The sequence below is a fragment of the Carassius gibelio genome, chromosome A7 (genome assembly GCF_023724105.1).
Source record: "Carassius gibelio isolate Cgi1373 ecotype wild population from Czech Republic chromosome A7, carGib1.2-hapl.c, whole genome shotgun sequence".
NCBI lineage: Eukaryota > Metazoa > Chordata > Actinopteri > Cypriniformes > Cyprinidae > Carassius > Carassius gibelio.
The window spans coordinates 34,292,834-34,319,941 of record NC_068377.1 but is presented as its reverse complement, the minus strand read 5'-3'; the positions used below and the strand labels follow the sequence as shown (position 1 = coordinate 34,319,941).

The 27,108-nt window shown below is 41.3% G+C and overlaps 2 protein-coding genes across 2 annotated transcripts; one reads left to right on the top strand and one right to left on the bottom strand.

Annotated features, from left to right (window-relative positions):
* Positions 1–5,403: 5,403 nt before the first annotated feature.
* Positions 5,404–11,023, bottom strand: slc39a1 (solute carrier family 39 member 1). Its single transcript, XM_052602700.1, has 4 exons — positions 10,691–11,023; positions 9,804–9,934; positions 9,425–9,718; positions 5,404–7,995 (listed from the first exon to the last, which is right to left on the bottom strand). Exons 1-4 carry the CDS (start codon positions 10,803–10,805, stop codon positions 7,642–7,644), a joined length of 894 nt encoding a protein of 297 aa, XP_052458660.1. The 5' UTR covers positions 10,806–11,023; the 3' UTR covers positions 5,404–7,641.
* A 3,765-nt stretch (positions 11,024–14,788) lies between these two features.
* LOC128017346 (uncharacterized) lies at positions 14,789–18,720 on the top strand. Its single transcript, XM_052602699.1, has 2 exons — positions 14,789–18,219; positions 18,507–18,720. The coding sequence occupies exons 1-2, from the start codon at positions 14,811–14,813 to the stop codon at positions 18,518–18,520; spliced, it is 3,423 nt and encodes a 1,140-aa protein (XP_052458659.1). The 5' UTR covers positions 14,789–14,810; the 3' UTR covers positions 18,521–18,720.
* Positions 18,721–27,108: the final 8,388 nt, after the last annotated feature.

The window sequence follows — 27,108 nt, the reverse complement described above, 5'->3', positions numbered from 1 at the left end:
GAGACTCCCAAAACTAAAATATGAACCGTTCATTATCCATAATAGGGGCACTTTACAAAAGATAGAAAAATCATTCAATATCAATATCAAAATAATATTTTCAGCAACCATATAAACACCTGTATTTCTGGACAGAAAATATAATAAATAGCACACATACTTCATCAAAAGTGACCTCGTCCAGATCCCAGTTGTTAATGTTGAAGAGCAGCACCACTCGACCGTACTTGGCTCTGGTGGAGAGGATTCGAGGGTATCCCGCTTCAATGGTACTGTGCACGACCTCTGCGGTTAAATTCTCAAACAACTCAAAGAGTTGAAGAAAGATCAATTCACAGTTTGTTCAATGTCATTGAATGTCAGTGAATTCCCATGAAGTCCTCAAGAGGTTCATAAGAGATCTCAATAATCTCTCAAACCTTTCCCACATGTGCCAAAATATCAAAGTCTGCAGTCTACAGTCATCACATTCGTCAAAGACCAGACGATCTGTTGTTCATTTTACAGCTGAAACATCTTGAGAAACAAGAGATTAGTTCATCCCACCGACTGTATTTAACAACAGAGGATATTATAGAGGCTAAAGAGTAGTTACTTACAGCAGCCATGATGCTGAGATCCTGGAAACTGAAAAAATAAATCATATTTCACTGTACATCTCTACATTTAATGATAATTTTAGTTTAAATGTTATATTTGAGAGTTAAATAAAGTACAAGACAATAAGTTTGCAACTTTTGCATATCAAATTTTTTCCCTTGTAAAAAATAAATCAAAATATTAACATTAAGAAAGGTCATCCTTAGGATTAATTCTCTAAATTCAATCCCGTTCCTCAAGGTTTTTCTAATCTTTGCTACAACAATCTTCACTTCAATTGTTAAGATGACTTATTGTTCAACATGCATAATTTAGTTACCTAAAAAACATAAAAATTGATCAATTAATTAATTGAAATGTTGCAGTTTTCAGTCTGTTAAACTTGATGCAAACATCAAAAACAGAACATTCCGGAATTCACTGTTGCATCATATAATTACTTCTTGTAACTAATTATTTAAAAAGATTAATCCACTAATGTAAATTAGTCGTTATTAAAACTGCATTTACATATTTTTCTCAAGTGAGCATATGTTTGAAGATACATGAGATGATCACAATAAACAACTTAAATACTATAAAATGAAGTTACAAATCAGCATTCAGTCAATTAATAAATAAATGATATAACTAAAAGTTTGTGTTATGTATCAGTCAGTGCATCCTGAATCCAGTACCAGCATCCTCTTAGTCTGTCAGCTTAAACACAGTGCAAGCATGTGACTTTAATGAGCCTCAGAGGCCGTGATTTACCTCAGCCGAGGGAGACTGAGAAGTGCAGGGCTGGATGGAGATTCAGAGAGGAGATGAGGGGTGCAGGCGACTCCAGAACTCACACCACATTCATCTCATCTACATAATAAACATTCACCAGGGGAGGGACTGAACCAGACCAAATACAAAACATCAGCAGGTGGACAAAAAGAGACTGTGCACTGAACTCAGTGTTAAGATAAAAAAAAAAAAAAAAGAATTGTTGAGTTTATGATTATGTTGTGGTCAGAAAAGTAGTACGCTTGTAAAGTATTTTTCTTATTAAAATAATATAATAAATATAATAAATATGCAAGGTTGTTCACTGCAACACGTTTTTCTTCCTCAGTATTTTTTATTCTAGTATACATCTAAAAAAATTTGTAAATAAACATACTAGAAAGCAAAATTATTAAAGATGTTAAATCTTAAAAGTTTACTGAAAAATGTAGTGAGTGTGCACTTAAAACAAGAAAAAATTATCGGTGGAGCATGAAAAATAAACTTAATTCGGATGGAAAACAAGATTATTTTTCTTCACCAAGATTTGATTTAAGAATGTATAGTAATGTGAATATAAGAATATGTTTGTAATTTAAAACGAGACAAAAGGTAGAAGAAATGAGTAAGAAAACTTTTTTTTTTTGGATCATTTGATAATTTCATATAACAAGCAATTTGGAGAATGAATGGATGCATGGAAGTGATCATATACAGCATTTTTATTTTTAGTGCCTTTGAGAAATAAAATATACATTTTTTTTTTATCATTAAAAAAAATATGATGAGAATTACCAGTGTGCAATATCAAGCAGTATAACAAACCATTTTTGCAAAAATAACTGGAAGTGAATCACACCGGAAGCATTGCTTATTCAAGTTGTCCATGCGTGTGCTCACATAAAGACTATGTTCTGGTGGTCTGGATTGAAAAGCCTCAAATCTGTGCTTTGATTTGGTCTCAGACAGATACAAGTTGAAAATACAACACTTTTTTTTTTATAACAAAATAACAGTTCATTGTTGATTGCCTCAAAACACCGGCAGCCTAAATCAGTCACACAGGCGGATTGTGATCTGAAAAGCTCCAACCCTGCGATCATTGACTGAGATTCACAATAACAGTATTACACGCATTTTGTACTGCACTGGGTTTTACACTTTATAATCCTTACTGAGCAATCCTTGATGTTTATTCCCTCTATAAACCCCTCTGTTATACAGCAAACACTTTTTGTAATTAAGGGTTTGGTATTGCAAATAAAAATATAATATAAAAAAGTAAAAGCCATTTGGGAAATCGTGGTCCTGCTCGCCCCTCGCCCAAAGACACTCTGACATATACAGTATTGTTCAAAATAATAGCAGTACAATGTGACTAACCAGAATAATCAAGGTTTTTCGTATATTCTTTTATTGCTACGTGGCAAACAAGTTACCAGTAGGTTCAGTAGATTCTCAGAAAACAAATGAGACCCAGCATTCATGATATGCACGCTCTTAAGGCTGTGCAATTGGGCAATTAGTTGAATTAGTTGAAAGGGGTGTGTTCAAAAAAATAGCAGTGTGGCATTCAATCACTGAGGTCATCAATTTTGTGAAGAAACAGGTGTGAATCAGGTGGCCCCTATTTAAGGATGAAGCCAACACTTGTTGAACATGCATTTGAAAGCTGAGGAAAATGGGTCGTTCAAGACATTGTTCAGAAGAACAGCGTACTTTGATTAAAAAGTTGATTAGAGAGGGGAAAACCTATAAAGAGGTGCAAAAAATGATAGGCTGTTCAGCTAAAATGATCTCCAATGCCATAAAATGGAGAGCAAAACCAGAGAGACGTGGAAGAAAACGGAAGACAACCATCAAAATGGATAGAAGAATAACCAGAATGGCAAAGGCTCAGCCAATGATCACCTCCAGGATGATCAAAGACAGTCTGGAGTTACCTGTAAGTACTGTGACAGTTAGAAGACGTCTGTGTGAAGCTAATCTATTTTCAAGAATCCCCCGCAAAGTCCCTCTGTTAAAAAAAAGGCATGTGCAGAAGAGGTTACAATTTGCCAAAGAACACATCAACTGGCCTAAAGAGAAATGGAGGAACATTTTGTGGACTGATGAGAGTAAAATTGTTCTTTTTGGGTCCAAGGGCCACAGGCAGTTTGTGAGACGACCCCCAAACTCTGAATTCAAGCCACAGTACACAGTGAAGACAGTGAAGCATGGAGGTGCAAGCATCATGATATGGGCATGTTTCTCCTACTATGGTGTTGGGCCTATTTATCGCATACCAGGGATCATGGATCAGTTTGCATATGTTAAAATACTTGAAGAGGTCATGTTGCCCTATGCTGAAGAGGACATGCCCTTGAAATGGTTGTTTCAACAAGACAATGACCCAAAACACACTAGTAAACGGGCAAAGTCTTGGTTCCAAACCAACAAAATTAATGTTATGGAGTGGCCAGCCCAATCTCCAGACCTTAATCCAATTGAGAACTTGTGGGGTGATATCAAAAATGCTGTTTCTGAAGCAAAACCAAGAAATGTGAATGAATTGTGGAATGTTGTTAAAGAATCATGGAGTGGAATAACAGCTGAGAGGTGCCACAAGTTGGTTGACTCCATGCCACACAGATGTCAAGCAGTTTTAAAAAACTGTGGTCATACAACTAAATATTAGTTTAGTGATTCACAGGATTGCTAAATCCCAGAAAAATTTTTTTTTTGTACAAAATAGTTTTGAGTTTGTACAGTCAAAGGTAGACACTGCTATTTTTTTGAACACACCCCTTTCAACTAATTGCCCAATTGCACAGCCTTAAGAGCGTGCATATCATGAATGCTGGGTCTTGTTTGTTTTCTGACAATCTACTGAACCTACTGGTAACTTGTTTGCCACGTAGCAATAAAAAATATACTAAAAACCTTGATTATTCTGGTTAGTCACATTGTACTGCTATTATTTTGAACAAAACTGTATATAGCAATTTAAGTCGCTTTGGATAAAAGCATCAGCTAAATGAATAAATGTAAATGTAATCATGGTAACAAATCACTAATCATATTAGAAACATGTTAGAAGCAATGCTAGAAACATGCTTAAAAACATGCTACCAACATGCTAATCACGCTAGAAACATGTTAACATGATGATAATGCTAAAACGTGCTAACTAATCCTATTAAAACATGCTAATCATGCTAGAAATGTGCTATCAACATGCTAAACGTGTTAAAGACATGCTAATAATTCTAAAACCATACTAACAACATGCTAATCATGCTTGCAACATGATAACAACATAAAATTGTGTTAAAACATGCTAACAACATGCTAAAATTATGCTAGCAACATCTCTAATCTATCTAAACGTTTAATCTTCAAGCTTTTACAACTGCTTCAAACTTTCAGGCTAGACTTTCTCAAGCCAACTTCAAAGTTTGTTCTCAATCTTTACTCATCTAGTTCATATTACAATGCATGCTAACGGTTCAGTTCAGGCTTCAGTGTAAATGGGGTTTTCTATTTGGCGGCGGGGTGAATTTAGGACAGGCGACCGGTCTACAGAGATGATATCCATTCAGGCATGTTAGCCAAACCCAATAATGAGCAGAAGAGGAACTGTTCTTGTACGAGTCCATCACAAAACCCTGCTGCTCAAATAAGCAACCCTCCCAGCAGCCCACGACACTGTCTGCAGAACAGCTCCTCATTACATAGTATTCACTAATTAGTGGTGGACTTTGATACCGTTTTACTCTTGGACTCCATTCAAAGATACAGTGTACCCCAACAGTATTCGGACACTTACGCCACACTCAATGCAGTTCATTCAGAAAATGTAAGTGTCCAGATACTTTTTAGAGCCAATGTACAGGGGCTGGACTGACATGCAGCCTTATGCTTTACATTTTTTCTGATGTTCATAAAAGGTCATGAAAAAAAAAAAAAAAAAAAAAAAAAAAAAAAATATATATATATATATATATATATATATATATATTTATATTATATATATATATATATATATATTTATATTATATATAACTTCTTTTCTTCCATTCACAATTTATAAACTTTTTTTTTTAACAATAAATGCAGTTTTTCAGCCACTCAGAGTTATGTTAGTATCATGGATATATTATAACTTTGTATTCATGTTCTCCATTTAAATTTTTTGTTAAAATGAGTTAAGTTTAAAGTTTTAATAATTATTAATAATTTAGTAATGATACATTTTTCAGTTTTAGTTATTTTAGTACGGTAATTCAAGTTTAAACTAAAAGGAAATGATTACTGATGCCTTATCCAGCTAAAATCAATTATTATTATAATTATTTTAATAATTATTTAATAATAATTATAATTATTATTACAAGTTAACATTTTCAGTTAGTTAACATTTATATCAACTGTCAAATGTTTATAATGGTTTTAGTTTTATTTTTAACAATAATAATGCTGCTTCCCTGTTTTATGAATTTTGAGAGATAATCTACCAGACAACTAAAGAAAAGCAGCAACCCTCATGAGAAAATTAAATATAGACTGTTTTAAATTGCATACTACTAGTCCTGTTTCCAGATAATATCCAGATAATAATAGACCATATATGTAAATAAAACATGATACAAAATAAAGATAATATAAAAATTGCATTTGTATTCCAGTTTTGTGTATAAATGCTTTAATTTTGGGCAGTTTGATTAAATAGTGAGCCTAGAGAGATAGTAATATTATTAGTGCATAACACTGGAAAAAGAGGACTGAGCACAATGCATTGTGGGATAAAGTTTCTCAAGCAGTGTGCTCTGATTGTATGCTGCACAGTTTGACAAAATTAGCAACTCATCTAGGTATTCTATGCAAAAATTCACATACTGTAGGATACTATATACTGCAAAAACAGTAATAGTAGTATGCAATTTCAAACAGTCAATACTTTACCTACATTCTGTGAAGAAATCTGACATCAAGAAGCTAAATGTGGTATTGCAAGTTTAAACCCTGTTTCATTTTTTTTTTACTACCCCAGACAGAGCATGTTAAAACAGAAAGCAAACTAAATGAAAGCCAGTAATTTCACTTAATATACTTCAACATTAACTTCTAGAGGATTTAGTGCTAGTGTTTAGTGAAGGCCTTTAAGCTCTTGAAACAGTAACATGCCATTTGTTAGTTTTCTATCAAATATAAGCACAGAAACACTAATTCTGCATGCCGTTTTCACTAGTTTCAAAAATGCAAATATATTTATATTGCTTTAATATGTTGCATAACCATATATGAATATGATTTTGGAACATATACATAGGGAACATAAACACAATGCATGTTACCCTTTTTTTTCTCATTTTACTGCAAAATCTCATCAAATGTTTTATATGTGACCCTGGACCACAAAACCAGTCTTAAGGGTCAGTTTTTCGAAATTGAGATTTATACATCATCTGAAAGCTGAATAAATAATCTTTCCATTGATGTATGGTTCACGCAAATTCCAGATACAATTAAATTAAAGTTGTCTAAATGAATTCTTAGCCATGCAGATTACTAATCAAAATAAAGTTTTGATATATTTACAGTAGGAAATGTACAAAATATCTTCATGGAACGTGATCTTTCCTTAATATCCCAATGATTTTTGGCATAAAAGAAAAATCGATAATTTTCACCCATAACAATGTTTTTTTTTTGGCTATTGCTAAAAATATACCCCAGCGACTTAAGACCGGTTTTGTGCTCCAGGGTCACATATAACCATGTGTCCACACTGTTCAGTACAAACATTTGGCTGCCCATTGAATTTTCCTAAACTAAAAGGAAATATGGCATGTAAAGGGGAACAACCAATACTAAATGACTGTATGTAACATGAAGAAATATTGCAATGTTCATAATGTATAAAAATTAATCATGGATAGTGTTATGCAAGTCAAAGAGGAAACACTGAAGTGGCATGCAAACCATTATGCTGATGTGTCTAGTTTAAAAAAAGCTAAAACTAGTTCAAGTAAAAAATATTTGTTTAAGTTTCCACTTGCGTGTCAGATGTTATGTTCCTCAAAGCTGAAGTTTTTTCCTTTTATGAATGTCATTTAAAATTGCTTAATGATCGCGTGAGCTTTTAAAAAAATAAGCTTCTTGGTGCTTGTATAAAACACAGTTCCTCTAAAAACACAAGCTTTTCGTCTGCTTGAAATCACGTGCAGTTTGTGAAGTCTCACAGAGCGTGATTTCCTCAAGGCAGCAGTTTTCTGGACATAACACAAGAAAAAACAACTTTTTTTTTCAGCCCAGGAAACTCAGACCAACCATTACTGAAAAACCGAACAGGAGGAAGAAAACTTTGAGTAGAGGTCGCTCAGGGGAGTTCAGCTCATGGGGAAGGATCTCTAGGAAGGTGATGTAGACAAACGTCCCGGCCGCCAGCCCCTCCAGCACCGCCTGGATGAAAGTGCCAGCCTTTAGCTTCGACTCGATCACTGTGATGCCGATGCCAATGCCGAGAGGAGACATCACAGCGAAGAAGGCCACGTAGATGGCCACCCACATGGGCCTGACCTCGCTCTGAACCAGCTTCACTGACAGACTGAACACAATGATGCTCTTATGGACCAGGATAGCGATGCAGATCTCCAGGACCTGAGCAGAACGAGAAGAAATCATTGTATCTTTAGGCTGAAATCATCACTACATTATTACAATTCCTATTACATTTATTAAAATTGTACATTATTCCAAAAGAGGCAAAATGGCCTTCATAATCTTTCATGTAGCTGTAAAAAAAAAAAAAAAAATTCTAATATTTACATTCAAATGGATTAAACATTTCATTCACTCACCCTAGTCATGGCTTACTAAAGGCCATTTTGGCACATTACATTGAGATAAAATAAAATGAAACTATTCTGTAGCAACGGTGATAAAACGAAATTATCTTAAAACCCTGTGTAGTGGCAAAAACCTATTGTGACAAGTTTATAATTAAGTCTGAGGAAATTAACTAAATTAAACTGAGGAAAAAAACACGAGCCAAAAACTCTACATCCCTTAGTATTGTAATTTTGTAGAGTATTAAATCTTATTATTTCTCAGTAAAATATATATATATATTTTTTTTTGGGGGGGGAGTAATATTAATAATAATAATAATTAATTTTAAAATATTATTCTTAAATACTTGATTTTTATTTTATAGTAAATTGTAAGAATAGTAACATTTTTTATTTTTTTATTGTTTAATAATAATATTTTTTTTTAACACTTGCCTTTTTTATTTTACAGGTGTAATTAGCATTCCTTATTTAGACACTTTTTAGTATTAATAATTATCATTATTAATTTATATTGTAATTGTGCAGCTCTACAAACAAGCATAGCTTTTTTCCTTTTTCTTTTTTAATTGTGTTTAAAATTCACAAAAATAGAGAAAATATTGCACTGTTGCAAACTGTGCCGCCTTATCTTCGGTAATTAAAACGGACTTTACATTTATATTTATATCTTCTTTTCTGTTGCACAGAAGAAAGTAAGTCACACCGGTTTGGAACTACACGAGGGTGAGTAAATAATAAAGAAATTCGGTAACACTTTAGAATAATGGTCCATTAGTTAATGTTAGTTAACTACTTTAGTTAACTTGATCTAAGCAAGTACAATCCTTCTACAGCACTAATTATTTTTAGTTGATGTTAATTTGACCATTTACTAATGCATTATTCAAATCAAAAGTTTTGCTTTTTAACATTTAATGCACTGTGAATAAACATGGACTAACAATGAAAAACTGTATTTTCATTAACCAACATTAACAAAAATGAATGAATACAGTAATAAATGTATTGTTCATTGTTTGTTCATGTTAATTAATGAATTAACTAATATTAACTAAATGACCATTATTCTAAAGTGTTACCAAAAATGTATATTTGGGTGAACTATCCCTTACATTGTTAAAGTGTTTAGTGAATCACAAGATAAAGCATGCATGAGTCGAAGTCACAATGCTGTAAACCTTCATCAGTTTTCTAACAAATCAGCAAAGTGACTCAACAAAACTCAATAAAATCACCTTAGTTTCTGTGGTCTGCAAGCCAATGGCCAAACCCTCAAACACAGAGTGGAGAGAAAGAGACAGAAAGAGCACGAAGGAGCGAAAGGACGAGTGCGAGTTAAGATCCATGTGGGTGTGGTGACCGCTCCCCTCCAGACTGTTCAGCGAATGATGTCCATGACCCGCGGGAGCTAAAAGAGGAGCCGTCTCCTCATCTCCGTGGCCCTCTGTGCAGCTCAGGACTGTTTTTTCTAAGATCAAGACTGTGAAGAAGCCACACGCCATGATGAACTCTGCTAGCGGGAAGCCACCCTGGAAGACGAGAACTGGCATTAGCAACACAGAAATTACATTTTTAATTTAAGAGGGCTCTTTAAAGATAACTAAATGAGCTCACATCAAGGCCTTGTTTTTTTAGCTCTTCGTGTATATCGGAGAGGTAGTTTGGGATGATGTCTAACAAGCAGGCGGACAGGAAGACGCCACCCGCAAAGCAGCCCACAAAACTCAGCACGGCCTTGTGGGATTCTGGAGACAACGAACCACAAATCAAAGTCATGTTACATTGATTAATGGTGCCATTGATTGATAAAACAATGATACAGTCTTTCTCTAATCACTTCTTTTACCTTATCAGCCATAGTAAAAAAAAAAAAGTTCGCCAGAGGAGATATAATCAGATGCAAGGAATGAATTAAAAACACATCATAAGTTAGCAATGCATGTGAATTTTATTACATGTAACTATAATTTTAATTAAGACACTTGATTATGCAGAGCCCTAAAACTTGAAATCCTAACTAACCAAAGTGCTATGGCATTTAACTCAAATGAAAACCAATCTAACCAAGTCTATGGTGAAGACTGCAATCAAGAAAAGTAAAGACTGCAATATTTCGCTTGTTTAAGCATGTTCAAACCACAGTTTCACTTCCACCCTGATGCCCATCTGTGAGTGAAATTCATATTTTAGAAATACTCCTCTAGCAGTCCTTATCAGGTGACTCTCATGTGTTTGTAGTTTTATGAAACCAATAAGTAACTCGTATTAAAACTTGACCTATTCCTTATGTGTGGTACATATATCCAGAATCCATGAACACCCATTCATAAACACATAAATAACGAGCAGATGCACGACATAACAGTGTGTAACGTTTTACACACAGAACTTGCTTATGCTGAGAGGAGGCGACAAATAAAAAAAAAATATATATATATATATTATTTATACAGTAAAACTGATGACAACAATACCATAAAAACTTAAATATAATAGTTTACCTGTTCCACTAGAGGCTTGAAACCATCTCATCCGCGCTGGGATGAAACCAAAAATCAAAGTTAGGACCAGCAGCCCAACCAAAGCTCCTACTTTTACCTGCAGCAGGTAATCCATCGCGGCTAGAAATTCATAAAAAAATATGAAACTAACGTAAATGTAATCAAACAGAGAGAGAGAGAGGACAGGTGCCTCTGTCAAACACTGACTGATCAATATTATAAAGTTATATAGAAATGCTTCGATGTTGAGTAGTGTCTGTGAATGATGAACCCCATAATTACGTAGTTCGTGTTAGTTAAGCGGTTCATTCTAATCATGCTTAACTTATGAAGACACACTAATGTACTTTTGCCAGTCGTTCGCCCCGCCCCTTTTCACGACATCTACTTCCAGCTTGATTTTTACTCGCTCGACGCCCAAACTTTGCATTTAACGCTACATAAATATCAACATTTCGTAGTTATATTTATTATTTTTGAGTCAGAGTGTGATTATTATTAGACTAATGCCTAGAATATAATATGTGAACGTATTTAAAGAGTCTATTTACTATTTTTGCAGCCAACTAGAGCCCCCTGTGGGAATACTGTTTTACTTCAATGCCAGATTAATTTGTCAGTTCTACTCGGTTCTACTTCATTCATTTCAGTGATTAGACGGCATGGCATAGAGCTGCACTTCTCGGTATGACTAAACCGCACATGACTGCCTCGAGGCTTTTTTTTTTTGTTTTTTTCATTTATATTTTTTTTTTTGCAGAGGGAACTAGAGAAGTTTCTATGAGGCCTCAGTGATCTTTTAAAAGTAAAAATAATATTTATGCTTTATCTTTTCAAAAATCAAATCAAATCAAATTACTTTTTTTGTCAAGTCACCACATCACATGTGCCTTGGTGAGTGAAATTATTGGGAGTGTGCTCCAGAAAGTGCAGAAACAATTTACATATAGACAGGCTTATACAGATGACAATGTGCAATATACACATATACACATATACTCAGTACACACTGTGCACTATTACACATATTAGAGTTAGCAATACACATTATACATTGTATGTAGATACAATTGGCAATACACAATTATACACTATATGTATGTACACATTCTGCATTATGTAGACATAGATTCACATAATATTTGCTGGGAAAAACTAGCTATGTGTACTGCGTTACACTAACTGAGACTTGTCATGGCACTTGTATACTTTTGTTGTTCTCTCGTTGGTCTGATTTCTTCTATTGTTCTCATTTGTAAGTCGCTTTGGATAAAAATGTCTGCTAAATTATTAAATGTAAATGTAAATAATATATGCAAATGTGCAACAGATTATGCATGAACTGGACTATGAAGTTATTTTTGATTCAAAACAACTGAACACCTGTGACCGTGCGATTTGTAGTTGTAGAGAAAAGCCACACATGTGTATCAGTAAATTTGAAGCCACAGAGAGAAATGTTTTAAGAGATGCAAACCTGTAGACATTTTTTCTCTCCCACAAACACAACACAACAGTTACACCTTTTCAAATTCTTCATTGCAGGTGCACGAATCCTATTCTACAAATCACACATTTAGAAACTCGTACGCTCGCATTTTTGAAACAATTGCTGCAGTGAATGTGGAGCAAAACGCATTTACACACCCGCATCAAGAAATGTGAAGTCGTGGAGAAATGTTGAACATCTGCAAATCAGTACGTGAATTCATCAAATGAGAGTTGCACACTTGTAGAATATTTTCTCAGAAATGTCTTGTATATTTTTCTAACACAAACACAAAGTACATAACTACAGCTGCTTGAATCTGCTGCGATGAATTTCAAACACTGTTTCTCGCTTTCAAGTGACAAGTTTCGCGCTCTCCCTTTTGCACTGAGATATTTGGTTCAAAAGTGATTTGTGCATCTGTAGAGGTAGTGGGCGGGACTATTTAGAGATTACAGAATTTCAGCCAATCAGAAGAGCTACTGAGCCGGTAGATATACTCCCCAAGCAGTTTTACGCCCCTGTTGTTCCTCATGCGTCCAGTAGGGGGAGGCTGCAGACCTATGACCTTCTGTAAAATGTATTATTTATATTTATTTATAAACTGTTTTTATATACAGGAGACTGACTGATATATTAAGTTGTGAATTAATTTTAAGTTATATTTAGATATTAACCATATTCAGGCCATTAGACATACAGTACTGTGTAATCATATGGATCCTAAATGAAATATTTGCTTTACAATTCACAATTGCTCGTCATACAGCAACAAAACATGTCCTACATAGCATTTTATGAAGAAAAACACAATTTAACCCTTTTCTAAAGTTCCAAGGGGTCATTTAAAAGAAAGAGACAATATTGTTCACAATAAAAAAATATTTATTTCTTAACATCATGACTTGGTTATTTCTTAACAGCATGACTCCTGTAGATGACTCTCCTATGGCTTGCCACTCTTCTTTAATTGTTTCTTTATCCTGCTGTCAAAGTGATACCACTCACTGATAAAAATAAATAAAAAAGCAATAAAATAAAAATAAAATAACAAAATCAAAAGTGCCTTTTCTATATTAAGCACAAAACTATTATTTTATAGCAATGATCTAACATTATGGATAAACTATTTGACATTAAAAACAATGTGAATATGACACCATGCAGAGCACAACTAACACACAAGACCTACCTCTGGAAAAGGGACATCCATAATGAATCGGATCTGGTCACTGTGGGTGTGTGTAGGTGTGCTGCCCAGAATTGAAGTCTTCTGAGTGTAGATAACATCAATTCGCTCCTGATCTTCAATGAACAATATTGATGGAACACTTGGAAAAAGTGTCAAGCCACTTTGATTTTTTTTTTTTTTTTGTCCATTGATGATGGACTGTGGTTAGTTAAGTTTGAGTCAGACAGAATATCTGACTCAATCAAGTACTTTTGCCCCTCGAAATAAATTGACCCATCTTTTGAATTGATATCGCTAATTGATATTTAATTGATCAATCTTTTTGTGACGAGCACTCCCAGAGGAATCAGCGTCGCCCTGGAAACCAAACCAAAACACCTGCACGTCCTCGTCACCGGCTGATCGGTCACAGCTGCTCCCCATCAGCCAGCACATTGAAAAGCAGCAGATCTTGCACTGAGAAGAGGTTCTCAAACAGAACGCGAAGCTGGACTAACCCCTCTCTCCTATCCCCACAGAAAGCAGCGAGTGACCGACAGCCCACACCCTTTGGAGCACGTCTGGACACCCACTTTCCCCTTGATTGGCACAGAGGAGCACGGAGAGCACACGGGGAGCACCAACCAGCGGAAAGCAGATCAGGACACTTCACCAGGCACCCTTCACTTTTCAATAAACCCACCCTCCGGGGCTTTTGATTTCACGTACCTCTTGTCGAGTGGTTCTTCACCCCGTGACAGTGGTGGAGAATGCAGGCAAAACAGTGAGGAATCACCGACAAGGTCACCGCCCCAACTCCTAATTTTTTTTTGCTTTCTGTCAGCAGCACCACGGAAGGCGGCACGCGCGGCCCCGCGATGGAGGACGTCTTACAACGCCTCGCTGAGGTTAGCATCCGCCAGCAGCAAATAGCGGAACACCTCGCCACTCGCCTGGGCAGGACGGAGGATGAACTCGCCGCCGTCCGGGCGGCCGCGGCCCAGCGCGTTCCGCTACCTGAGCCTCGGGCACAAGCCACCCGTCTGTTGCCCAAGATGACGGCCGATGACGATGTGGAAGCCTTCCTTCAGGTCTTCGAAAACACTGCCCACCGAGAGGGATGGCCAGAGGACGAGTGGGCACGTGCGCTGGCACCCCTACTCACCGGTGAAGCACAGAGGGCTTACTTCTCGCTTCCCCTGACGAGTGCCGACAGTTATGTCGAAGTGAAGCGAGAGATCCTGGCGAGGCTGGGCCTCTCCCCTGTAAGTGCCGCCCAGCAGTTCCACGAGTGGGAATACAAGCCCCGGGTGCCAGCCCGTGCCCAGGCAGCCGAACTCAGCCGCCTCGCCCAGCACTGGCTGTTGACAGGAAACCCCACACCAACACAGGTAGCGGAACGAGTGGTGGTCGATCGCCTCCTGCGCGAACTACCTCGCGCCCACCGACAGGCCGTCGGCATGAGGGACCCACGTGACGTCCGGGAACTAGTGGAGGCGATCGAGCTGGCGGATGCCGTTCATCCCAGCGGGGCAGGGGACCGGCTGCCGCCATTCCCCCGGAGGGTGGTCCAGGAGCGACGCCCGCTCGAAGGCACCGCGCGACCCGTCAGCAGGCCGACGGTTCCCCCACCGCGAGATGAGCCCATGCCAAGTGCCGAACCACCGTCGCCTCCGCGAGCCTGGCTGGCAGGCTGCATCCTTCACCAACGGGTGCCGGCGGGAGCCCCCGAAGCAGATGTGAAGGTGGATGGAAGACGGTTCCGGGCCCTGTTGGACTCAGGCAGTGCGGTCACCCTCATCCAGGCGCGGCTGTGCGCCCCGCGAAGCGGCCGGAAAAACTTCCTACCGATTACCTGTGTGCACGGAGACACTCGTCAAGTACCGGCCCGTGAAATGGTCATTTCGTCCCCCCAAGGCACCTGGCCAGTGGAGGTAGGCCTGGTGAAGGACCTGCCGGTGGCCGTACTGCTTGGAAGGGATTGGCCCGGCTTCGAGAAGCTGCTGTCCGCCGCTACCCAGCCTGCCAGCCCCAAGGGGAACCGTCGAAGACCGAGGCGGCCGCCTGGACCCCGCCGCCGACCGGCCCTGCTCGTCTCCGACAGTGGGAGAGAAGGTGAGGCCCCCTCCCAATCTACTAATCTGTTTTATGATGTCTACCAACAGGCCGCTGGAGGGGGCTCTTTCGCCAAGGAACAGCGGGAGGACGACCGACTCAAGCACTGTTGGAGCCAGGTGCGAGTCGTGGATGGAGAGGACGTCCTCCCCCGGCCCCACCCTCTCCCACATTTTGTCGTAGAGAATGGCCTGCTGTATTGTGTCGCCCAGCGTAGGGGGGAGGAGAAAAAGTTACTAGTTGTGCCTCGTGCCAAGACCGAGACCATTCTGGAGCTGGCCCATTCCCACCCCATGGCAGGACACCTCGCGGCAGCCAATACTGCCCAACGCATCCGCGACCGTTTCCATTGGCCGGGCCTGGACGCCGAGGTAAAGCGGTTCTGCCAGGCCTGCCCGACCTGTCAGGCCACGTCGCCCCGGACTCCTCCCCCCAGCCCGCTCATCCCGCTGCCTATCATCGAGGTGCCCTTCGAGCGGATTGGAATGGACATAGTGGGGCCGTTGCCGAAGTCTGCCCGAGGGCATGAGCACATCCTGGTCATCGTCGACTATGCCACCCGGTACCCAGAAGCAGTCCCCCTGCGGAAGGCCACCGCAAAGTCCATCGCCCAGGAGCTGTTTCTGCTGGCCAGCCGAGTCGGCCTCCCCTCAGAGATCCTGACTGACCAGGGAACCCCCTTTATGTCCCGGCTAATGGCTGACCTCTGCCGGCTGCTGCGGGTGAAGCAGTTGAGGACCACTGTTTATCACCCCCAGACTGATGGCCTCGTAGAGAGATTTAACCAGACCCTCAAGCAAATGCTCAGACGTGTGGCGGCGGAGGACAAGCGGGATTGGGACCTCATGATCCCCTACGTGCTCTTCGGGATCCGCGAAGTTCCCCAGGCCTCAACTGGCTTCACCCCCTTCGAGCTCCTGTTTGGCCGTCAACCCCGGGGCCTCTTGGACGTGGCCCGGGAAGCGTGGGAGCAGCAGCCGGCCCCGCATCGTACCGTCATCGAACATGTCCGGCAAATGAGGGAACGGATCGACCGAGTGATGCCGTTAGTCCGGGAACACCTCACCAGGGCCCAACAGGCGCAGCAACGTCATTATGACCGGACAGCCCAGCCACGGGAGTTCCAACCGGGAGACCGCGTCATGGTCCTGGTCCCCAGCTCCGCCTGCAAATTTCTGGCCTCCTGGAAGGGGCCCTACTCGGTCGTCGAGAGGGTTGGACCGGTCACTTACCGCCTGAGACAGCCGGGACGACGGCAGGCGGAGCAACTCTACCACGTCAACCTCCTAAAGAAATGGGTGGGGACCCGGGACCAAGTAGCTGCCCTAAGCCTCACCGAGCCCGTGGTTGTGGATATCAACCCCCACCTTTCGGCTGCCCAGAAGACGGAGCTGCAGCACCTGGTCAGTCAGTTCCAGGATGTGTTCTCCTCTCAGCCCGGGCAGACCAACGTGCTTCAACACCATATCCGGACGCCCCCAGGAGTCGTCGTTAGGCAACGGCCCTACCGAGTCCCGGAGGCTCGTCGGCAGGCTATTGAGGAAGAGGTCCAACAGATGCTAAAGTTGGGGGTAATAGAACCATCCCGGAGTCCGTGGTCCAGCCCCATTGTGATGGTCCCAAAGCCGGATGGCACCCTCCGCTTTTGTAACGACTTCCGCCGCCTGAACGAAGTCTCCGAATTCGACGGGTACCCCATGCCTCGGGTGGACGAACTGCTGGACCGGCTAGGAAGGGCCCGGTATATCAGCACCCTAGACCTAACCAAGGGCTATTGGCAGGTACCGCTCTCCGAGGCCGCCAAGCCGAAAACCGCCTTCTCCACCCCCAGTGGCCACTGGCAGTACCGGACCCTTCCCTTCGGCCTACATGGGGCCCCCGCGACGTTCCAGCGGATGATGGACATCCTCCTGCGGCCTCACCAAGCTTACGCGGCCGCCTACCTGGATGACGTCGTGGTCCACTCCGAGGCGTGGGACGAACATCTGAATCGTCTGCGGAGGGTGCTCTCGGAGCTCCGGCGGGCTGGACTTACCGCCAACCCCCGAAAATGCCACCTAGCCCTCTCTGAGGCCAAGTACCTGGGCTATCAAGTCGGCCGAGGACTCATCCGGCCGCAAGACAAGAAAGTTGAGGCCATCCACGCCGCACCAAGACCGGAGACAAAGACCCAGGTACGAGCCTTCTTGGGGTTGGCGGGTTATTATCGTTGTTTTATCCCCAACTTCTCCTCTTTAGCCGCCCCCCTGACAGACCTGACCAGGAAGGGGCAGCCGGAGAAAGTATGCTGGACCCCGTCGGCGGAAGAAGCCTTCTCCCAGGTGAAAGCAGCACTCACGTCCTCGCCGGTACTCCGCGCCCCGGACTTTAGCTGCCCCTTCCTGCTGCAGACGGATGCTTCCGACACAGGACTAGGAGCGGTCCTCTCCCAAATTCAGGAAGGTGAGGAGCATCCGATCATCTACATCAGCAGGAAGCTGTCCCCCGCCGAGAGGAAATACGCCGCTGTGGAGAAGGAAGCCCTGGCCATCAGGTGGGCAGTCCTGGAGCTCCGGTACTACCTCCTGGGCCGCAAGTTCACCCTGGTAACCGACCACGCGCCCCTACAGTGGATGGCCCGCGCCAAGGACACCAACGCCAGGGTGACTCGCTGGTTCCTAGCGCTCCAGGACTTCCACTTCGAAGTCCGCCATCGAGCTGGGGCCGCCAACGCGAACGCCGATGGCCTCTCCCGGATCTGGACAGCTTATGCAGGTCTGTCAGGGGTCATTCCCCACCCTCCCCTAATCTCACCCCTACTTTCTACATGTCTTCGCAGGACCAGAACGACGCTTAGGGGGGGGGGATGTGACGAGCACTCCCAGAGGAATCAGCGTCGCCCTGGAAACCAAACCAAAACACCTGCACGTCCTCGTCACCGGCTGATCGGTCACAGCTGCTCCCCATCAGCCAGCACATTGAAAAGCAGCAGATCTTGCACTGAGAAGAGGTTCTCAAACAGAACGCGAAGCTGGACTAACCCCTCTCTCCTATCCCCACAGAAAGCAGCGAGTGACCGACAGCCCACACCCTTTGGAGCACGTCTGGACACCCACTTTCCCCTTGATTGGCACAGAGGAGCACGGAGAGCACACGGGGAGCACCAACCAGCGGAAAGCAGATCAGGACACTTCACCAGGCACCCTTCACTTTTCAATAAACCCACCCTCCGGGGCTTTTGATTTCACGTACCTCTTGTCGAGTGGTTCTTCACCCCGTGACACTTTTATAAATAATAAATGTTGCTTCATTACACAATACAATCAACAACAATAACTTTAGCAGATTATTTAACATACCTCATACGTATCGCTTCAAGAAGGTCTGCTGCTATCATACATATAGATATGGTCTGCTGTTCTTACATATGACTGGGCTCATAAACTAATATACAGCCTCCCCCTACTGGACGCATGAGGAACAACAGGGGCGTAAAACTGCTTGGGGAGTATATCTACCGGCTCAGTAGCTCTTCTGATTGGCTGAAATTCTGTAATCTCTAAATAGTCCCGCCCACTACCTCTACAGATGCACAAATCACTTTTGAACCAAATATCTCAGTGCAAAAGGGAGAGCGCGAAACTTGTCACTTGAAAGCGAGAAACAGTGTTTGAAATTCATCGCAGCAGATTCAAGCAGCTGTAGTTATGTACTTTGTGTTTGTGTTAGAAAAATATACAAGACATTTCTGAGAAAATATTCTACAAGTGTGCAACTCTCATTTGATGAATTCACGTACTGATTTGCAGATGTTCAACATTTCTCCACGACTTCACATTTCTTGATGCGGGTGTGTAAATGCGTTTTGCTCCACATTCACTGCAGCAATTGTTTCAAAAATGCGAGCGTACGAGTTTCTAAATGTGTGATTTGTAGAATAGGATTCGTGCACCCGCAATGAAGAATTTGAAAAGGTGTAACTGTTGTGTTGTGTTTGTAGGAGAGAAAAAATGTCTACAGGTTTGCATCTCTTAAAACATTTCTCTCTGTGGCTTCAAATTTACTGATACACATGTGTGGCTTTTCTCTACAACTACAAATCGCACTGTCACAGGTGTTCAGTTGTTTTGAATCAAAAATAACTTCATACTGGACAGGCAAAATGTCATGGATGTGCACTGAATACATTATTGTATTTAGTGCAGTATGTAGAGCATTCTGTGGGACAGGTGGCTGGAGACTCTGATGATCTTCCTGGCTTTCCTTTTACACTGCCTGGTGTAGATGTCCTGGAGGCAGGGAAGCTCACCTCCAAGAATGAAGCGGGCAGTTCGCATGACCCTTTGCAGAGCTATGTGGTTGCATGTGTAACCCCTCTCTCCCGGGTCCTCAGCACCACACCACGTACTTACTTCGAGTGGGCCTTGAACCCCAGTCTCCGGCATGGGAGGCGGACACACTAACAAGGAGGCTAAATGACTACCGCTAGTGCATCTCTTAAGATAAGGGGAGTAAGGTTTACCTGCACAGCACCTACTTGCTCGTCTCTACCTCACTCCCATCCGGGTCACGGCACCAATATAACCCCTCTCTCCTGGGTCCTCACTGCCACACCTCGTACTTAATCCAAACCTCTGATGCACTAACAAGGAGGCAAAATCACTGCACGAGTGTTACACGAAGTATAGAATGGTCTGAGGATGCTGGGGCTCATTTCAAACTTCCTCAGCCATCTCAGGAAGAAGAGGTGTTGATGTGCTTCCTTCAGCACAGCAACAGTGTATATAGACCATCTGAGATCCTCACTGATGTGAACGCTGAGGAACATAAAGTTGTTTACCCACTCCACAGGTTACTTGTTGATGGTGATGGGTGTGTGTTCTCTGCTCTGTCTCCTGAAATCCACCAGCAGATCCTTGATCTTGTCGACGTTGAGTGAGAGGTGGTTCTCCTGATACCATTTAGTCAGGGTGCTCACCTCCTCTCTGTAGGCTGTCTCATCGTTTTCGGTGATCAGGCCTATCACCGTTGTGTCATCCGTGAATTTGACGATGATGTTGGAGATGTGTGTGGCTGCACAGTCATGTGTGTACAGGAAGTACAGGAGTGGGCTGAGGACAGAGCCCTGAGGAGCACCAGTGTCGTGAATGAGCCATTTTAGGGGGAGTGGGGGGGTGGCAGAGTTCTGACTTTGATAAAGAATATCTTTGCAGCTTTACAGATCTTCAGTATGCACCAAGAGCTTGAAACACTCCAAAATGAAAACTTGAAATTGCACCTTATGACTCCTTTCATTTTTGTGTTTCACTTCTAACAAATGGGGTAGAAAAGTCCGTTTTCCCATTCACATATTTATTTTTTATAGCGTTTCAACAGCGTTGAGACTTTGCAACCAGACAGGCTGTCAAATTGTGTACATCGACACAGGTGGCGACAAGTGATTGTTTATTTTACAAGTCATTTAGCAACGAAACTTTACGAGTGACTCAATGAATAATTCTGCCAATTCGTTTAGAAACGCTGATTCATTCATTTTGTGACTCATTGGATCAGAACGTCATGTATGAATCATTTAATCACTACCCAAATCACATTGTTCAATGACACTGAATCATTCAGAAACAAAATATACAAATTCTGTGAATTACAATGGTTTTCTGTGGCTTTGCTTGTAACTACATTTTCAGTGGAACCAGTAAAAAAAAAACTTGCAATATTGTGTCTAAATATAAGTTACTTTACATTAACTTATGGAGCTGTTGTATAAAAGCAATATCAGACAATTGCACTGCCTCTCATTTCAAAATTAGCCCAAGCGCATCTCTTTGTACTGTACTTCTTGAGGATGGCAAGCCGTTTAAGCCCAGAATATTCCCAGCATTACTTTTCATATTTGCATTTTAACTAGTAACAATTCAATTAGAGAGCTCTAAAATTGAAGTTTTACTAGTAAGAACTGAATTAGAGAGCTCTCTAACTGATTTGTTACTAGTAAAAATGCAATTACGAATAACGGTTGGATATTTTAAGTTAAAATGCCATACTCAAGGCTGTAAATTCATAAGAATGTTCTCAAGTGCAATTCTTTAAAAATAATCTTATGTTCCCAAATATTTTCTTAAGAATTTTAAGTATTTATTACACATTAGTTAACAGGTTTTAGTCTGATTGTAAACTATTCAGCTCATACGATTGCTTTGTATTTGGTTTATTAAATAGCAAACACCGATCATTTTGAATGTAAAGTTTGTGAGATGTTTTATTTTAATGACATTAAATGTCACAATAGAATTTATATGCTAAATACTTGTAGTATTGAATGACCAGCGTTACAGTATGTAGCCCTGCTTAATCCTAATTGCAACAACTCAGTAAATTAATTAAACATCCTACTTTTGTGGATTTAATACATGTTAGTCAAGACAAGAGGTAAAAAAGTTATTTGTGATATTCTTAACAATTAGAATTCTTGAATTTAAATGGTATTAAAAATCTTAAGAATAAAGACAAGACTATTATTGAGTCATTATACAGTCTTGCTTTTGTCCTATTGTTTTGTAATATTATTTATTAATTATTTTATCTTGATCACTGTCTGAACTTGGATTGCTAGTCTTTTTTCCCATTGGAACAAGTGGTTCTTAGAATAGGCTTTTTCATAGCATTATTTTAGGTATGCAGGAATTAATAGTCCCAACCAGATGGAGAAGAATGATTCAGAGGTGTGAAAATAAGGGGCTAAAAATATTTGGTGAGTATATACAGCATTTTTTAGTATGCATGTCTGACAACACATTAATTTGAGGAGAATATGTATCTTAGAAGTATATCTAAAAGTCTATCATGTATGATTTGTATGTTATATATAACTATGTATACTGTTGTTGTTCTCTTCTTGTTGGTCTGATTGCTTCTATTGTTCTCATTTGTAAGTTATTTTGGATAAAAGCGTCTGCTAAATGATTAAATGTAAAAATGTTAATGTTATATGATACACTGGACCAAATGCTTTGGTGCTCTAGTTGGTCTGACATTAGAAAGAAAGTTGTCTTAATTAGAAAGACTGAAGTTGTCTGGAGTTTGGATCTACGAGCTCCTTTGACTGTCAGACAGCACCTATTACATTTTTTTGTCCTTAGCTATATTTTGAGCATCGTTTAGTCATATGCACTACAGAGCAAACAAACAAGCTCACTGCTGTGCGATCTGAGTAGTTAGTCAGAGGCATGAGGAGTAAAGTTTCTCATTTAATATTCCTGCAGCCAACTGAGCTCCATGCTGCTGAGTGAACGCCGCTCCCTCAGGCATCAATAATACAGAAGGAAGTTATTGTTCCTCTGCAGGCGACAGCAACACAGAATCGGAAAGCTTGTATAGAGGTTGTGCTAGGCCTTTCACTCAATCCGCTCAGGTTTCAGCTGCTGTAGACAGGCCTTAGACAAGAGCGAGATGATTTTGAACATCAGTGAAGGGCCTGATTGTGTGCTGACGGTGGCTTAGGGACACGTTTGTTTTATGACAGCAGGCGACCTGCTCGCTGCCACATTAGTAAAACAATACCTGCCAGGACAAGGGTACTGTTTTATGTCAGTGTTGGCACAGGTGAAGATATCAGATTGAAGAATAAAATAGGGCTCATTGTGATTAAATTCTGATTATGTAAGATTTTGAGGAAAAAAATGTTGACTTTGTTTTTTTAATTGAAATAAATATAAAAATTTGATGTAAAATTTGTTGCTTTGGCAACTAAATGAATTAAAATAAGTTTAAGGTGAAGTACTAAAATTACCTAAACTGAAATAAAAAGTTGAAATTTGAAACAAAAACCTAATAAAAATGACTAAGGCACATAAGAAATGTACAAAAACCTGTTTTAAAATAAAAATAAAAACAAATAAAAAAAGGATAAGAAGTACTACAATAATATATAAATAATACTTAAATAACATTGGCGGTAAGTGTTGTTAAATAAAAATATTATATTAATTAAAATATTAAATAAATAAAAAACTTTAATGCAATTACAAAGGTTTCCTTATGAATTAAAATAAGTTTAAGTAGACAAACTAAACTAAAAATGAAATTAAATATAAATCTAAGTAGAAATATATATATAAAAAACTAATAAAAATACAAAAGCTGCTAACAAAATAATTAAAAGTAAAATAAAATGAAAACTAATAATAATAAAAAAGCTAAAACATAAATACTGTAATGGGATATAAAAATATGAAAATAACAATGGTGTTAAGTGTTATTATAAAGCTGAAATATTTGATAAAATTAGATATGTGTCACGGATCCGCCAGGTCCTACCACACACATTCCTCATTTCCCAAGATCACATTCACCTGAATTCTGATTTACCACACCTGGCACTCCCAATCAAGACAGCACCATAAATATCAGACACTCTCACTCAGCCGCCGTCCGGTCTCGTCTCTACTGGCATACTCTTATGCTTGCGACTTCTCCTGACCCATATCTATTTCTGTTTACAAAGAACCGCTTGACCTTCATCTTCCTCGAGGAATCCACCATTGGCAAACCATCCATTGTGTGCACTGGACTCATATCCGTGATTAACTACCATTCATCTCACCTTCACTCTACTTTAAACATCACTTCAATAAACTTGTCATCTGTATTGCAGTTCTGTCTCCGTAGTCCTCTGTCCCTGACAGAAGACCGGACCAACACCGAAGATGTCTCAACAAGACACATTTCAACAACTTGTGGACACGCTACGGGCAGAACTGCTACAAACACTGTCCACATCAACTATCAACCAGGCTATCGCTACCGCAGTCCCAATGGCCAATCCTAAACCGTATTCTGGTGAGGCGAATGAGTGCAAAGGGTTCCTTTTGCAATGTGAACTTATTTTTGAGATGCAACCTAACCGTTTCCCCACAGACCGCAGCAAAATAGCATTTATGCTTTCTTTACTTGCCGGAAAGGCGCTACAGTGGGCTGTTTCAATCCGGGAACAGAATGGACCAGTTCTCCTCTCCTATCGCGCTTTTCATGAACATTTGCTGGAGGTATTTGGATATTCCGAAAGTGATAATTCAGTCTGTGATGAGCTGTATAATATTCAACAGGGGAAAACTTTGGCGGCAGAGTACTCACTTCGATTCCGCACGCTAGCGGCTGCTAGTGGATGGGATGAACGGGCGCTCATTACCACCTACCGAAACGGTTTGAATGCAGAACTTCGTCTCCAGTTATCAGCGTTTGATGATACCATCGGACGATTCATCCAGAGAGCCATCCGCACTGAAAATAGGATGGTATCTTGCCGAACATCTCAAACTGCACTCACTCGCCCACCAGAATCGCTGTCTCCAGGACCAGAACCCATGCAGTTGGATTCCACCCGCATTCCACTGTCAGAGCGTCAACGTCGCATCACACAGGGACTCTGCCTATATTGTGCTAACCATGAACATCATATTATTGATTGTCCTGTCCGCCCATCACGAACCCTGGTGAGTACGATTCAACCAGAAAAGCACATTTATACACCCCTGTCTGCTAACGTTAAACTGTCTCTTCACCATATGTCGGTTATAGTCACAGCCCTCCTTGACTCTGGTTCGGCGGGTAACTTCATCTCCGCAAAACTCTGCAAACAATTTAACATCAAGAAGGAACCCATCACACCGAAACTAAGAGCACAATCCATCACTGGAACACCACTCAACCGGTCATACATCAAACATAAAACTTGTGAGGTCACTCTGACAGTGGGTGTCCTGCATCGAGAAACCATCAAACTACTGGTCCTGGAGAATTCCACCGCCGACGTAATTTTGGGAAGACCATGGTTAATGGAACATCACCCGGAGCTCTCTTGGGACACTGGAGAGGTGAAACGTTGGGGTGATAACTGCTTTCCACATTGCTTCCCTGAAAGACCTCAACCCCATGCACGTCCAGTAAGTGTTAAACTTCACAGCACAACCATTGAAAGTCCTAAAGAAACTGTCTCTGTACAAATCCCTCAGGAGTACTCAGATTACAAGGATGTCTTCTGTCCCAAGAGAGCTTCACGGTTACCACCTCACCGGCCTTGGGACTGCGCGATTGACCTCCTTCCGGGTGAACCAGTGCCTAAAGGTAAAATCTATTCCCTCACTCTTCCAGAACAAGAAGCCATGAATAAATACATCTCCGAAGCCTTGGAACAAGGGTACATACGTCCATCGACATCCCCTGCTGCTTCTTCATTCTTCTTTGTGACGAAGAAGGATGGAGGTCTCCGCCCCTGTATAGACTATCGCAAACTTAACAACATCACCCGTAAGTTCCGGTATCCCCTTCCTCTCGTCCCATCAGCACTAGAACAGCTCCGTGGAGCAAGTATCTTCACAAAACTAGACTTACGTAGTGCATACAATTTGATCCGAATAAGAGCTGGAGATGAATGGAAAACTGCTTTTGTGACTCCTACTGGCCACTGGGAATATCTCGTAATGCCATATGGTCTAGTCAATGCTCCTTCAGTCTTCCAGGATTTCATGCACACAATATTCAGAGACTTGCTAAATGATTCAGTGATAGTGTACATCGATGATATCCTCATCTACTCTAAAGACTTTGAGACCCATGTGTTACAGGTTCGAGAAGTACTGGAAAGATTAAGAGAACACTCACTCTTTGCCAAAGCAGAAAAATGTGAATTCCACAAATCTGAGATCAAGTTCCTTGGATACGATGTCTCCAACCACGGAGTGAGTATGGACGAGAGGAAGGTGGCAACAATCAAGACCTGGCCGAAACCCTCCACAGTCAAAGAGCTACAAAAATTTCTAGGATTTGCCAACTTCTACAGAAGGTTCATTCAGAATTACAGCGTGATTGTGGCTCCACTCACATCTGCTTTAAAGGGTGCTTCCAAACAGTTGAAATGGAGCGAAGAGGCTGAACAAGCATTCACTCAACTCAAATCCGCTTTCTGTCAAGCTCCCATACTTGTTCACCCAGACCCCAACAAACTATTCACCGTGGAGGTAGATGCATCTTATACAGGGGTAGGAGCCGTCCTTTCCCAGCGGCAGGGGACCCCAGCTCGTCTCCATCCTTGTACCTACTATTCTCACAAGTTCAACCCGGCGGAGAAAAATTACAATATTGGCGACCGTGAACTACTGGCCATCAAACTGGCCTTAGAAGAATGGCGACATTGGCTCGAGGGTTCTCGCCACCCCTTTACAGTATTAACGGATCACAAAAACCTCCAGTACCTCCGAGAAGCAAAAAGACTGAACCCTCGACAAGCCAGGTGGGCCCTTTTCTTTACACGTTTCAATTTCACCATCTCATACCGTCCAGGGTCAAAGAACTGTAAAGCTGACGCACTGTCCAGAATTTTCTCACCAGAAGAAGATACCTCACCGCCTGAAACCATCCTTCCTGAGAAAATCTTTGTTTGTCCTATTGAGTGGCACGAAGACGACATCATCCCTGACACTGCCACCACTCCACCGGGTTGCCCAGCAGGATTGACGTATGTACCCTTACAACACCGCACACCTCTCATCACCAAGGCCCACACCTCTCTGGGTACTGGTCATCCCGGCACACAGCAAACCCTCTCGCTGCTAAAACATCGCTTCTGGTGGCCCAACATGGCCATCAGAAGGTTCGTGAGGGGGTGCA

Coding starts and splice junctions, on each gene's coding strand:
- LOC128017346 (XM_052602699.1), top strand. CDS start 14,811: ATGAGGGACCCACGTGACGTCCGGGAACTAGTGGAGGCGATCGAGCTG.
- slc39a1 (XM_052602700.1), bottom strand. CDS start 10,805: ATGGATTACCTGCTGCAGGTAAAAGTAGGAGCTTTGGTTGGGCTGCTG. Junction 9,935..10,690: donor TCAAGCCTCTAGTGGAACAG/GTAAACTATTAT, acceptor CGTTGTCTCCAG/AATCCCACAAGGCCGTGCTG. Junction 7,996..9,424: donor TGCAGACCACAGAAACTAAG/GTGATTTTATTG, acceptor CGTTCTGCTCAG/GTCCTGGAGATCTGCATCGC.